At 41.8% G+C, this 15,450-nt stretch overlaps 1 protein-coding gene across 2 annotated transcripts in view; it reads right to left on the reverse strand.

Annotated features, from left to right (window-relative positions):
- Positions 1-236: 236 nt before the first annotated feature.
- The window catches only part of pmepa1 (prostate transmembrane protein, androgen induced 1), a 49,618-nt gene continuing 34,404 nt past the window's right edge, over positions 237-15,450 (reverse strand). Inside the window, exons 1-5 of one of the 2 annotated variants that reach the window (XM_050039424.1) lie at positions 15,041-15,325; positions 12,350-12,504; positions 9,632-9,685; positions 9,156-9,526; positions 237-8,746 (exon numbers count right to left, since the gene is read on the reverse strand). In XM_050039424.1, coding sequence (XP_049895381.1) covers positions 8,434-8,746; positions 9,156-9,526; positions 9,632-9,685; positions 12,350-12,504; positions 15,041-15,098 — 951 coding nt within the window. In that variant the 5' untranslated portion in view covers positions 15,099-15,325 and the 3' untranslated portion in view covers positions 237-8,433. Of the gene's footprint in view, positions 8,747-9,155; positions 9,527-9,631; positions 9,686-12,349; positions 12,505-15,040; positions 15,326-15,450 lie in introns of those variants that run through there. The other variant, XM_050039423.1, reaches the window with a different exon arrangement.

Consider the following 15,450-nt stretch of genomic DNA (forward strand, 5'->3'; position numbering starts at 1 on the left):
AGTCCAGTAGAAAAGTAAACAAGCTACAGCAGTCAGTACACATGCAAAGTCACTGCTGCTGACTGGTAAAATAAAAATTAAAATAAAAAATTCATGTCCAGTCTGATGAAGTTGTTTCTTCTCAATTTCTCATGCGAGTTCCATTACTTAAAAAAAGCAAACTGAAATTCTGGGAGAGTTTATTCACCAGTGTACCAAACAAATGATAAATAAATAACCAGAGGAGACGAGGACATATTTATAAAACTTTTTTATTTATTTTTTAAATCGAAGGCTATAACTGAAATGTGTCCGATTCATACCATGTTCTGTGACAACAACGATAAACCATTGTCTTCTGTTTGCAACAAACAGAGAAGAAAATAACAACGTAACAAACCTTTGCAACACGTAGACCATTCAATATAAATTAAAATAAACGGTTTTTAATACACAAATAAGCAATTATTATCATTGAGAATAAGTAGGCCTCTATATAAGTATGTGAGCCATGCTGTGAACAGAGAACAGACTGGAGTCACGTCAGCAGTCGTCACCTTCCTCCCTCTGCGGCGGGAGGACGATGACGAGCCTGCTGCTGAGTGTTTTACAACAGAAACAGGTCAGAGTTCCTTCATGTCTTATCTGACACACGCCACATGTAGGAATCCTGACCACGACAAACGGATCTATTGTACAAGTCCCACATTTTTAGATGCTTGCAGGATAAAACAGCTGGAAGACTTCTACAATAGTCACTGCGGTGGACAAGCGACAGAGCGCCGCCGCGTCCTGTAAGATATCGAGGCTTTGTTTAAATACGCACACATACCGACTGCAACCAAAAGAGAGTGTTTTCATATATTTTCTTCAACATTGTCGGAGGAGGAGGCGCCGTGCAGCGCTGATTCAAAGAGCAGAGCAGAAAAGAACAGGCAGAATGAGCGAAAACACAAAAAGGGCAAAACAGTTTTCTCTTACGCTTCACCTTCCTCCAGTCTGAGCGGTAACAAAACACGACTTGAACGAGTTCTTCTTTCAAACTGGTACCAGGACGTGTTTTTGTTACAACAGGAGCTGGGAAAAAGCTTCGGTAAAGCAAAGTGTTTCACCCAAGAAACAAAAAACAGAAAAGTTCAAGTCAGGTGTAACTCTTGTATTTTTTTTTTTTCTTTTTTTTTTTTCTTAAGCAACAAGAGTCTTGTTTAGGATGATTCCTTCTTTGGAAATGTCTTTAACAATGCAGTGGACAGAGGACAGGGCTGTAGTGTGTTTGAATGTGTTAGATTATTATTTTTGTTATATTTTTTGGCAGCCATGTTGGCTCCGGTGCTGTTTCTTATGTTGCGTTCCATTAAATGTCTAAAGTGAGACAAAAATCCCAGCTGGTGGCTCCGTAGTTCCTCGAGCCAAAATTTAAAAAGCAGGAGTTTCACTGTTTCACGACCCAACAGCTGAAATCAGATGCGACTGAGCTTTTCATTTTTTCAGCACCATGACAATGTGACGCATTTGAGGTCACGCTGTGCGAAAAATACAACTTCAGTGAAGCTCATTGTAGACGTTACAACACTTAAACTTTCCAACATCCCTAGAAACGCAACATTATTTATCTTTATCTCTATGGAAGCCCATACACGCCAGGAAAATGGGTAAAGAAAAACAGATGAAAAATCTGAATGATAAAACAAAAAATACTCAAAATTATTAGATACTAAGTAAAAAAATAAGCCATGTATGTATGGTATGTGTTGGACCCCCTTGAATACAAGATGGTTCATCTCAAGGGGCTAACAGCTAATAAAGGTTCAAGTAAAATTCATGTCAAGTTAAAAAAAAAAAAATCGTGTAATTATAATTATAATTTTCCTCTAATTTTGGCTCATTAAGTCCAATTCTTTACTCAGAAAGTCCAAATTTTGAGTATTTCTGACCAAAACAACCACAACAACTCCTAAGCTGTTTCTGGAGCTTTCAATTGCATCAAACAATCTTCCTCAGCAGATTGTTTTCTCAGTTGTCATGGATATGTAGAGGTTCACATTTACATTTTCTTCAAAGCACACTAAAGATTTTTCGTCCATGTTGTCAAAATAAAACTCTGAGTATTTCTGTTTTTATCACTCCTCACATTTGATCCATTTCTCCCTCTTTCTTGACCTGAATGGGCTTCCATACATCAGGTGTATTTCATGAACACAGGCAACAGTACTGGAGTATTTGAGGGGAAGTGTTTTACAGACGGACGAGGTCTCCGTTGAGCCGGGACACCAGAAGGCACACATGTAGACGCTGGGCCGGGCGAGGAGAGGTGATGATTAGGGGTGTAGTGAACGAACTGGGTGAGCAGGACTTGATGTTAACATGCACAGAGACGTGTACTCGGACTCGTAAGTGCGTGGAGGAAGAGCTCGCGACTGAATGAGCGGTGGTTTGCGCGAGTTTTCGTCCTCTGACAAACGGTGAAATGGCACTTTAAAGCAGACGCACATTGTCTTGTATTTACAGCTCCGCCCAGTGATCTGCAGCGTGTGTGTGTGTGTGTGTGTGTGTTAGGTAGTTTTACACTCTCAAAGTTGGTTTTACAAATAAAATAAAAAAGTGTGATCGATGGATTGAAGTAAAATGACCTTTTTTTTTGTTCTCAAGTGAATAAACAACAACAATAACAACAACAATAAAAAAACTTTACACTTAGCACACTACGTTAAAATGACTAATATCAAAAAGGCAAATAGTAGGTGTATTGCAACGCTCTCTGCGGCATCACTATCAAAAACATCAATCTTCATCATCCTCAATCTCATCATCATCATCCAATCATCATCATCATCATCTGAGACAGTAAGGAGGCGTGGCCCGGGATGATTGACAGCCCAAACTAGCCACTCACGTTTCGCCCGTCTCAGCACAGGCAGGCACACTTGTACGACATATCAACAACAATACACGAACGTTTCCAAGGAGACCGACGGACAGACAGCCAATGGCAGCGAGGGCCGGTCTGAGAGGAGCTCTGTCATTGGACAGCAGGCATCTCTAGGGAACAGGAAGAGCTCGTTGAGACAGGAGGAAGAAGGAGGAGGAGGAGGAGGAGGATGAGGGTCAGGTGTGTGTTAGATAAATGTTTTTTTTATCTTGTGTGGTCCACAATAAGAGTGTGTGCATGAATGAAGGTGCACCTGTGTGTGTGCAAGGTCTGGTTCTTAGGTAAGTTTGTTTAGTCTGCTCTGCGTGAGTGTGTTTAGTTTTTGTCTAGACAGCTGGAGGTCTTTCCCAGGGCAAGTCAGTGTACATTAACAGCACACACACATACACACATACACACACACACTCTGCTCTGGGAAAAGTCCGCTGACTTTACAAAAACACTGCTGTAACTCTGCCTTCACGCTGGCTTAAAGCAAAGAGACGTGTGTGACCAGTTCAAACAGATTATTACTGACTTGGACACATTTTTGGAGACAGAGACATGATTGGTTTCAGACGTGACCGACAGCTAATGTGGGTTTCATTCAATCGACTCCAGTTAAAGGGTCGCTGAAGTATTTTTCAACCTGGACCATTTTTTTCCATCATTTTGTGTCCAAGTGACCAAAAAGACGAATGATTTTTTAATTGGTCCAGTATTACCAGTATAACCAGCTGCAACATAACAACCTGGGGCAATCGTGTAATGTCACCTTACATCCACATCTGACAGGCTCAGACTGTTATTCTAAGCGTGACAACATTATTGAAAGGATCCCAACAGAGATCTACCTTCATGTTTAACCACAAGCAGCCCTGAAATCGCCCTCGCCAAACCCACCAGACTCCATTCAAATAAACAGGGATTTTAATATCATAAAACAAACTTCATCCAATGTCAACTGAGACAAAATTAAACACAAAAAAGCTGTTTTGCTTTGTCTTCGCACTGTTCCAACACTCACTAACTCCAGTTTGGTTAAAATAAACCCTTAATCATAATAATTTGCACAGTTAGATGTTAAAATGCGCTGCCTCTATACACGCTTAAATTACTCTTTATTTAAATGGAGTCTGGTGGGTTTGACGGGACCAACTTTGGGGCTGTTTCTGGTTTTAAAAAAAGGATTTTTCTCTTCAACAAACAGGTCTCTCTCTGTAGGGATTGTTTCTATAATACTGTCAGACACTTATTACACAATAATAATCTGAGTCTGTCAGTAGCAAAACAAACACTCTTAGTGGACGTAAAGGTGCACAAATGCCCCGAGCGTTTACACTGCAGCTTGTTTTGTCGCCGTCTGCAGCACTTTTTCTCAACACTGGACCAACTGGAAATGTTTTCTCTCCATTAGTCGCTTTAAACATGTCAAATAGGATCCAGGTTGAAAAATAAAGAAGCAACCCTTTAAGCTGAACTTACAGTTATTAAAGAACTAAAGGGCTGTAAATCTGTTGTCTCTGCATGTAAACACACCAGCGTGTAAGTGAAGGCAGTGTGTGGTGTATCAGCAGCATATATACAGTATAATCATTTCATCTGTGTGACTAAATGTGTGATTTGTGTTCCCCTCCTCTCCCCTCCTGTCTTTTCTTTTTGTGTCGTCAGCCAGCGCAAGTTTTCCCTGAAGTGAGAGATTGATCCTACACTGTTTTACTTCTACATTAGATTAATCACTACTATCGTTTATTCTACTGTGGCGCCCTGATCAGAGCCGATCCAGCCTTCTCATACCCGCTGCAAACCCTCCAGGGCAGGGAACCGAACCATTTTGAAAAAGGGAACAGCCCGGTCCAAACACGAGTATAATACTGGCGGAGGGGAAGAGGAAAGAAAAGGAAAGAGAGGGTCAAGTTATCGAGACTTGTGTCGGGGCCGGACTCGTAATCTCAATCTGAGGTCAAAGTTGATTCACACTTTGATTGATCCACTCATTGCTCCTTTAGCTGCTTTGGGTCAAGAGATTAATTTCTTTATATCGTGATTTTTTTTCTTTAAGTGCTCGTCATTAAATAAAATATGGCAGATCAGCACAGGAACAAAAGGAGAAAGAGAGACAGGTGAATCGCTTTTGATTATTTGTCAACCTGATGTAGTTGTTGTAGTGAAGTTTAAGGCAGGATTCACACAACATAAGATTAATAACTTCCTCTGTTTATCTGAGGAAGAGCTCGTTTTGCTTTGTAAGAAGAAAAATCAAAAATAATGAGGGTGACCGCTGTTTAAGAAGAGCTACAGTCGAGTCACAGAGCTGAGCATCTGTTTTTCTGAAGGGTAAATAACTGAAAATCTTTTAACAAACCCAGACAGCGGTGAGCAAACACCACAATGTGTTTTGAGGATAATGTATTTCCAGAAAACTTACAGACAAACTAGATAAAATCTGCTGCACAATAGCACAGCGACTGAATTTTTATCAAGATGGTTAAAAGACTCTTTAAGGATTCTGGAACTTCAAAACAGAGGCAAGTGCTGTTAAAGGTTTTTAAAGATCACCAGGATTTATCTCTCAGACAACCAGATGTTTCGCTCTGAAACTCTGACGTTATGATGACACATGAGAAAGGAAAGACAAAGGATTTCAGGATTCACCGTATCAGATTAAAAAAATTATATCTTTTTTTTTGGCCTTTTGACTCTCTCCTCTCCTCGGGCTGAAAAGTTAAGCGGACTCAGCTTCAGGAGTTTTGGCTACGGTTTGGTTCGGTCCCTGTGGAGGGCGCTGTTGCATAAAGGCTGGACTCTAAAGGGCGCCTTCACATCGATAATAGTTCAACTTCAGAGTGGAGGCTCCATCGAACACTTTTACACAAGAAACAACTAAAAGACAAAACTACAAATATGTTCTAATCTTCTACGTCAGTAAGCTAAAGTTCGACCATTAGTTCCACGCTCTCAAAGAGACGACACGAGACGAGTTGCTATTAACACTCGTGTCACTTTTCAACACTTCGGCGTGCCTAGTTTGCGACAACCCATCTCGTGCTGCGTTCAGCGCACAAAGAGTTCTGCTCCAAAAGTGAAATATCCATCCAAATATCCAAAATAAAAATACAATTAATTGCTGCTAGAAGTCGTTACTTCAACTGAGTATCGAACCTTGACACTTTTTCACTAATTCTTTGATAAGGTAGTTCGTAATTTTAATAAAAGTTTTTGCCAATTTTATACAGTATTTTATTTCGCCAAAGTTCTTGTACTGCTGCTTGTATAAAGAAAATTTAACATTTCAGAAAAAAAAGAAGGATTTTGTGGCAAAACACTTCTTTTTTTCTCAAAGTAAAGCATCAAAAATGTTGTAATAGTTAGAATTTGTTTTCCACTTGAAGGATGTTTAAAGTTTTTGGAGCACAACTCTTTGCATCTTTTAAAATCGTGGCTCTAAAGGTCGGGGAATCTAACCTAGAATATTAAAGGGCTCTACCGTAGTTTTTATCGTCTGACGCTGGCTGACCGAAGATTGTTGTCTCGTTCCTGCTGCAGTAAAGTGCTCAGAGATGCCTGCAAGAGAAGAGACTCACCAGAGGGGACTGTGTGTGTTGCGAAGGCAGGAAAGATGAAACTGGAGGTGTTTGTGACCAAACATGTTGGTCTAATGTGTGTGTGTGTGTGCGGCCACAGTGGTGCACAGTCAGCGTATCACTCATTTAGGGCCCCTTAGGGCGACCTGGCTCCTCGGTAGTGTACTACAGAGGGGGCGTTAGGTGTCACTGGGTCTGCGTTGTGTCTCTCTCTTTTCACCCGACGAACAAAAATTCTGACATTCGAATAAAATAACACACAGCAGGATTAAAAACTCGACTACGTCCTACTCTACTCTACTGTTACATTACACATTGTCGTGATTAGTTCAGACGTCTGATCGATGTGACAGAGTCTGATCAACGTGAGCGAACTGTGCTTGGCTCGTTTGGTCGAGGTAGTGACAGCCAGCTTTGGGATTGGCAAACGATTCGGCCAATAGGATGAGAGAGAGAGAGCTACAAGCAGAGTTTCTGATTGGGCCCACAGGTTGAACGCTGACTTGCGGTTAGCCCGCAGGACTCGGACGTTTGCATAAATGAGGGATTTGTTTTTTTATATATCAATGGTACAGTAACGGTTGATCCGAGTCCGTTGAACCAATCTCCCCGTGATATGTTGTTGTGATAGGTTGCTGTGCACCGAGCAGGTCCGACCCTCTGGTGAGTCCCCATGGTTTCAGGTCTCTCGTTCTGTTTACGCCTCAATACACAGAGCTCCTTCACAATAAAAGTCTCTCTCACACGTTCCATCTGCGCATACTAAAAAATAGTGCAATTCTTTTCAGCAATTATATAAATAACTCTAAATTCGTGCTTTTAAGTTCGCTCTCGGTTTGCATACATGTGTGTATATATACTCAAAATGTAATAACATGTATGCAACAAAATGTTCAACGTGAAAGTTGGCAACAGATCAATGATGTTCTTTTTCTAAAACTAGACAACATATAAAAACAGAAAAAAACATCTTTACTCGTAACAATCTATCAAGTTTAGAAAAATACCCCTACTTTCTCTGTTTTCTCTCTTACGTCAATCATATTGCAGATTCTTTTTCTGTGGTGAACTGTCTTGTGCAAACCTTCTTTAGAAAACATAAGATAAAAAAACTAAAAAGGATTTTAGCGGCAACTCCTGCATCTGTTGGTCGATATAAGGCAGAAACCTTTAGCTTGGGGACAATTAGCACTGTGCTACGACTGGTAAGCTAGTTTAAGATAAAGCTAACTATATCTAAACTCTTTCCGGAAATATCCTAACATGCTAACATGTCCCAGTGATACAGCTAAAGCCCGGTGCAGGAGCCGCCGCCGATGCAGTCGTGAACGTGAAACAGAACTAAACGGAGTCAAAGCAGCGAGGGGGGATTATCACTACAGGACAAAACAAAACCTTTAAGAACCAAGAAGATTGCAACGTTTCGCCATTTGCCTGGATAGAAAGATTTTCTGTAAGCGCAAAAAAGACAAACAAACAAACAAAAGGTTCTATAGAAACAAACAGAACAAGTAAATATTTATATGAATGAAGTTAGATCAGTCCAGTAGAGAAGGGACGAGGTGGCGTTAGGGAAGAAGGAGGAGGCTTCTGTAGCCGCCCTTCCCTTTGCACCTTCTGCCCTTCTTCTCTGACATCATCATCGGTTCATCTGAAGTGCTCCTCAGACAGGAAGTAAGAAGCCGTGGAACAGGAAGTACCAGATTTTCTCCTGCAACTGTGCTCTGCAGGAGCGATGTGGCTTCCAGGTGTTCTTGACGAGAAGCCAGCGTGCGCTTCTTCCCAGTCCTAGCCCGATCCGTGAAGTGGGACTACAACTACGACTAACCAGCCCTTAAACCATTCAGAGGGGTGTTACCATTCACCAGGTTGTTCCTCATTGACTACTGACCACTTCCCAAGTGGCGAGCAGACAAAAAAATCCTGGTTTTCCCACAGGCTAGGAATAAGGAAGCAGTACTGTCACACCTGCTGCGGCTTCTGGGACTTCTCCTTCGTATTCCTCGCGTTCCTGTTGTCCACGCTTCCCTGCTGCTGAGGCGGAGGTCGGAGCAGGCCGTGTATGAACGAGGACGGCGGTGCTTGTGAGGACGACACAGTCCGACTGTTGTGGCTGGGGGTCAGGGACGTTGGGTGGTAGTAGTGCCCGATCACCTCGCTGTAGGTTGGCGGAGCTCCTTCTACCCGAGAGCCCTGCTTCTGGTGCCGGGACAAGGCCTCCTGGGCTTCTAACACACTGACGCCTGAGTGGACGCTCGGAGGAGGGGCCTGCAGTCTGGAAGCAAAACAACACCGGTCATAAACAAGAGTGATGAGAGCAGAACAGCATGAATGAAACCAACTGCAGGAGCAGAAAATGAAGGAAAACAGGCAGAATGTTGGATTAAACCAAACCCAAACCTTTGCCAGGAGCATAGGACCCATTTAGGAACTCAGGAACACATATATTTTGAACCACAGGAACCAAAGTCTAAATTTAGTTCCCTGCCACAGTAACTAACTCCAAAACAGTCGATGCCATGGGGGTGGTACTTTCTAATGGTCCTGGAACTATTGAGGTGGAGTTTAAGTTGCTGATTGACTGTTTTAGCTTCTACAATTTAGTTTTGTTCACACAGAGATGAGAGCATGAAGAAATGAGAGAGAAACATTGGGAGCAATCTCTTGTATAGTAACTTGTTTACCTGGCCTGCAGACAGGAGCTGGATGGGTCGAGGGGGTGGGAGTCGAACACTGTTCGGTTGGGCGGCGCTCTGACCGACTCGCGGTTCAGCTCCATCTGTTGTTCCGGGTCTCGAAGCTGCAGGGTGCAGGGGCCCTGGTAAGGCGGGGGTTCCTCCCCATCTGAGAGGCATATGGTGGGGGGGAGATCGATGAGGCTCTGGGGCAGGTAGGGGTATGTCGGCTGAAAGCGAGTCGGGGCGTAAGTGTGCTGGAAGCGCTGGGACTGGAGGGGAGGCTGGGACTGGGACTGGGACTGGGCATGCTGAGGCTCCCGTTGCAGGTAGGACGAGGGGACTCCTCTGTCTGGAGGGCGTGGGTTATACACCTGGTGCTGTGGTGAGGACGGACATCAGATTAGTGCCGTGTCAAACTGTGTAACATTAAACTGAGTTGTTACGACATAAGTTTATTTTAGCAGATTTCTGGTTGAACTCACCTCATTCAGACCACTGCTGGTCCCCGTACCCTCAGAAGACCACAGACATCCCTCCTAAGAGTCAGAGAGTAAATTCATTTTGAATTAAACCCATTTACCAAAAGTATCACGTGCCTCTATTATATACTGTTTCATACTGTCATACTGCACTATATTTCATGCCAATAAAGCTGATTTAAATACATGAGAGTAGTATATGAACTACATTAAGGGACTAATATGGCGTTACATTTGCACTGGGAAGTCTGAATTTTTAACGGTAGCACTTTCTGAAGTCAGATTTCCAACTTGTAAACTTGATATACATACAGGGTTCTCACACATTTTCATGGACACAGTTTTAAAACTTTACCATGACTTTTCTTGGACCCACAATAACATTTCATGTGCATGTACATGGAACTCTGCTCTGTTGTGCTGTGATTATACTTTTGTCCACTAGAGGGCTTCACTTACTGCAGCATCTTTATATCTTCTTGATACTTTAAAATATAACTCAAATCTAGCTATTTTATTTCATCAGAGTTTTGAGTGATGCACAGTTTGTTATTTTCTCCTCATTGCTGCAGATCTTATTACGTTTTGCTGCTGAAATAACCCGTGGATAAATAAAGTTTCAGAGTGAAAACACATAATGGAAATAATTTGAAATCAGTCATGTCTCGATGCCTCAGCGAGAAGACAAAAGCAGCTCTTCACTTCTATAGAAACGTCTAGAATGAACTTTTCCAACTTTTGTGCAGTTTTTTCTCTAGCGACAGTTTCCCTGCCTGTCTGTCTGTGTGCGTGTCTGGCTGACTGACTGTATGTGTGTCAGTGTGTCTGTCTGCTAATCCAAATTAACTAGGACAATGACTCCCCTGAGCTTATCAGGAGCTCTGTGTGTGTGTGTGTGTGTGTGTGTGTGTGTGTGTGTGTGTGTGTGTGTGTGTGTGTGTGTGTGTGTGTGTGTGTGTGCGTGATAATGCTTCATCCTTTACTCATGTCTTACTTGCAGACTGGAGCCACACACACACACATCAGTGATTCAGTAGCAGGTGATTCAGGGAGCACAAGTGAAATCATATGTTTGTAGAGGCCTCAGGTGTAAGTCAGCGTGTGTGTGCATCTGTCTGTGTGTGTGTGTTTCTTGAAATAGTTGTTGCTGTGGCCCTTAATGAAGAAATGAGTCAGTGTGTTAGCGTTCGCCTGCAGCAGTGTTTAATCACCATGATCACATGCTGTCACTCAGAACTCTTCTGATTGTGTCTTTCATTGAGACCTGACTGATAACTCGGCTCCTCCCCTCATTCAGCACAGTGGGACGTCTGTTTAGACCTGATCATGTTTTTACTGAATCATGTACAGTTTGTATGTCTCTATAGTGATATCTGTGTCGACTAATCATGTTCGACTGTTTCTAAATTTCACACTGATACAGGCTGTAATTTAAATGTTTATATTTAAAGGGACAGTTCACCCCTGTGCTGTTGTGCGTACTCTTCAATATAATGGAAGTAGATGGCACTGAATCTGAAAAACTCAAAGGCAATGTCTCTTTCCAGAAATCATGACCTGGTTACTTGAGATAATCCACAGATCTTTTTGTGAGCAGCTTCATGTAGGAACTATTTTCTTTCTGCCAACTGTATCACCATGCAGAAGGAAGCGTGCATCTACTCATGGTAGAGCCCGACTGATATATATCGGTCAGCCAGTTTCATCGGCCGATACTGGCCTCTCACAGGTATATCGATACTGACATATATGTTGTCAGATATGCACCGATATGAAAAGATTTTTTTGTTTACAGAACATAATCCAGAAAATGCTTTAAGTGATTCAGCTTCCATTACGTTTCTGATCCATAACTGTTTGATGACCATATTTGAGCGATAACTGCATTAGGTATCTAGATACAGATAAAGATGGATTGATAGAATATCGGCTGATCTATCAATATTAGGATTTTTTTTACTTCGTAATAGCGACATTAGCCCAAAAATCCAGTATTAATGGGACTCTTAACTCCCGTCCTCGTCGGCTGAGCTGTAACGTTAGCTAGCTCAGTGGTGCTAGGTGAGCTAGCAGCAGATGCACACTTCCTTCTGTGCAGTGATATGGGTGGTGGATGTCATTTGGTGGAAAGAAAATAGTTCCTACATGAAACTGCTTAGAATAAGTTTTGCGGATTATCTTGAGTAACCAGGTCATGATTTCTGGAACGAGACATTGCTGTTGAGATTTTCAAATGTATTTTTAGCGCTTTGAGCACCGCAAGCCGAGTGCCATAGTGTAGAGTAGGCTTTATAGTTCTGTGGCATATAGATATCTGCTATGAAAGTTAATAATGTGAGCCAGCGTTCAGTTTCACCTTAAATTAGCAGTTATTTTTACATCATTATTTTGCCACCATTTGTTCTTTGAATGACCAAAGCGTCAGGCTCTGAATGTTATCCCCTTTTACACTTTGGAAAAATACGCATCTTCAAAAATCAGACAGCCATCAGGCCACACTTAAATACAAGACATAAATGTACCCGAGATTCATCAAATCAGATCCCTTAAAAAACAGCAGTATTATTAATCTTTATCTTAATTACCTTATTTTATGTAAAGAGGTCTTTTCTGTGCATTACGCTCTATTGTGTTGTACCAAAATGTAAAAGTAGTGTGGATAAATGTCATCTGGATAAAATGTAAGTATCATGACAGACTAGGTGTAACTGTGTGACTCACGTTGGCCAGTGGCAGGTGTCTCCTGCGTGCTGGGGCGTGTCTGGAAAGGAGGGAGCGTGCGGACAGGCGGTAGTGGTTCAGCAGGCAGGTGATGACCACCACCATTACCATCATCACCACCACGATCACCAGGATCTGGACGAACTCCAGCTGGGCTACAAGAACAAAACGGAGACACAGATCAAGATGAGCTCACTCGTCATAATTCGTCCTGTACAAAGGAAAATGACCCTGATGATGTCATAGTGATGTCAACAGGGTTATCTCCACTCGGGCTTGGACACTTCAGTTTTTCAGTTTGCAAAACATGGGCATTTCCCACGCAGGGAGAGTCTAATGAAAAGACTATGCAGATGCATTATGGGAAGTGTAGGATGACTCAGGAGATCATGTACAGAGCAAAGCAGAGCACCTCATTCAACAGCTTACTGCTTTTTCTTTAAAGGTCAGTTAAACTTTGTGAACTAGAAAATTTAGGGAAATGCACCATCACACCTTTTTTATGTTTTACAACAAATGTTTAAGATAACGTCTCACATATACACTTTCATTTTTACGTGCTTTGGTCCTGAGAGAAACAGTATTCACTTCAGCTGAAGCCATACTGTCACATGGATACAAATAAAGGTATGACCTAACTTCCTATTAATCTTCCCACATTTGTATTAAAGTCTGTCAATACAATAAAAAGAATGACATCGGAAAAATTGTTCATATGTGACAGACATTGAATTTTAAGTCATATAAAACCATCCACAGCTGCGATCTTATTCTGGACAACCAGACAGTGATTGACATTTTTGTTTAATACATAAATATATCTATAATAGTTATTAATTACCTGCTGGGAGCTATTGATTAACCGACTTATTGACTGGAACACTTGATTTATTTATTGTTGGTTTGGGTTTCTTCATTGGATGTGGTGATAGAAAATAAAATGACTCAAATGAGCAGTTTAACATTAAAATAGTGTCTGAGTCTGGACTGTAACATGTCAGCTCAACCACAAGGTTTGTATGTTTCTGTGCTGTGAGAGAAAAAAAAGGTTTTCAGACACAGTCCAGACAGAGATGTAGTCCTTATGTAGAGGTCACACACACACACACACACACACACAGCCAGACTAGACCAGACAGACAGGGCTAGCTTTGTTTAGAGGCAGTCTGCTCTGACCCCCCTCCTGCATCCACCACCCCCACCACACACACACACACACACACACAAACGAAGCATTTTTCTCACACTTTTTTTTTTTCACGGGGAGCAGGCGGAGGTCAGGGCCAAGTCAGACAGCAGAACATAGAGAGGCCTGCAGACAACACACACACACATACACACACACACACACTGCAGACAGGTTTTCAGACCGTTCACACCAGTTCTCACAGTTGTCTGACCAGCTAACCAGACACACACACACAGTCATTCATAAACTACTATGAATTCAACCTTTCATACATTATTCTCAGACCTGTATTCAACATGTTTACTTCCTCTGGCTTCACAACACTACTGACCAGGTCACACACTATATGAACACATGACCTCAATAAAAAAATCACCCTATAACACATGACCAACAACAGAAGTCCACAGAGCCTCAGCATGTGTGACACCAGTGGGTTAAACAGAGCAGCCATGACATGTAGAGGTCACATACTGTAGGACAAAATCACTTTGCATCAGTATATCCATATATATCACAATGCAGTACATTTTCTGGAAAGTCAGGTACAACTTTACTAACGAGGCAGCCTTAAATTTAAGAACAGATTATACATTATATAACTAATCACTTCGTTAATAAGTAATTTACTGTAGTGGTTACAGATCTCTTTGTCAGGTGTCGAGCTCATCAGGAATGCAGCTACAAGCGATTTATTTCTCTGTTAACTTTTGGAAAAGTTGCAAAAAAAATTGGTCCATAATCAATTTTTTAACAACTTAAGAAACATTTACAACTGCAGTTTTGATGGCTCATATCTGTCGCAGGTGAGAAACCAATGAACATTAGCCAACAGGGGTGACTACACATAGCAGACACTCAAATTTAATGGTTTTCAAGACCTTTTAAAGATAATTTTAAATCAAATTTAAGACAGATTTTTGGATAGATCATCTTGTTTTCATTCAAACATTGTAGGTATAAATGTAAGTATGCATGTGGTCCTGTTCAGAGGTATGTTTTATGTAGGAGCATGGTTATTAGAGTGAGTTTGGTACATTTTACCACCAGGTAAATGCAAGTATGAAGTACCAGACACCTGTTACTATCAAGTAGAGCACCAGTCGCAGGGATTGTCACCACCTGGCGGCCCAACACTCGTTCTATCTAATCATCACAATTTCCAAAAGCCTACTAAGAAATAGGATTCAAATTGCATTTTTGTCCTAACAACTATCTAAACCTTGCAGATATTCAATCTATGGAGATACAAACAACACAATAAGAGCAAATCATCACATTTAAGAAGCTGAAATCAGTCGATATTTGGCACATCAGCTTGATGAATGACTCACAGCTCATTTTCTGTCAATCAACTAAGCGATTTTAGACAACTCCAGCAAGAGAAATAACTACATAGAAAGAACCACAGAAAGAAATGATATACTAGCAACAGTATAGAATGAAATCCGAGATGATCAAAGTTAAATCTTCCTCTCTGTGAGCACAGATGAGAAACTCACCGCACAGTTGCGTCTGAACACAGTTGTCATGGTGGTGAGTGCCTGACGAAGGCTGCATACTCTCTCTGCTCTATAAGATCTTTGCTCAGACCAAGATTTTCTCCTGCGGATGTTTGTATTCCTGTGATAACAACCTGAGGATCCTCCCAAACTAAACACAAAACAACAAAAATAAAAGAAACTAAAAAACAAATCTTCCCGCTGTAGATAAACTCCAAACTACATGTCCTCCTGCGGATGCTCCGACACCGTGTGTGTCCTCACCGGCTGACACACACACTCTGAGGCTCCACTGAGCTTTGTCTGCAACTTTTTCTCACACACATTCCCACACTGTCCAGACTCACACACACATATTGAGGAAACAGCTGACAACCCCCCCCCCCCCCCCCCCCCCCCCCCCCCCCCCC

The sequence above is a fragment of the Epinephelus moara genome, chromosome 24 (assembly GCF_006386435.1).
Source record: "Epinephelus moara isolate mb chromosome 24, YSFRI_EMoa_1.0, whole genome shotgun sequence".
Taxonomy (NCBI): domain Eukaryota; kingdom Metazoa; phylum Chordata; class Actinopteri; order Perciformes; family Serranidae; genus Epinephelus; species Epinephelus moara.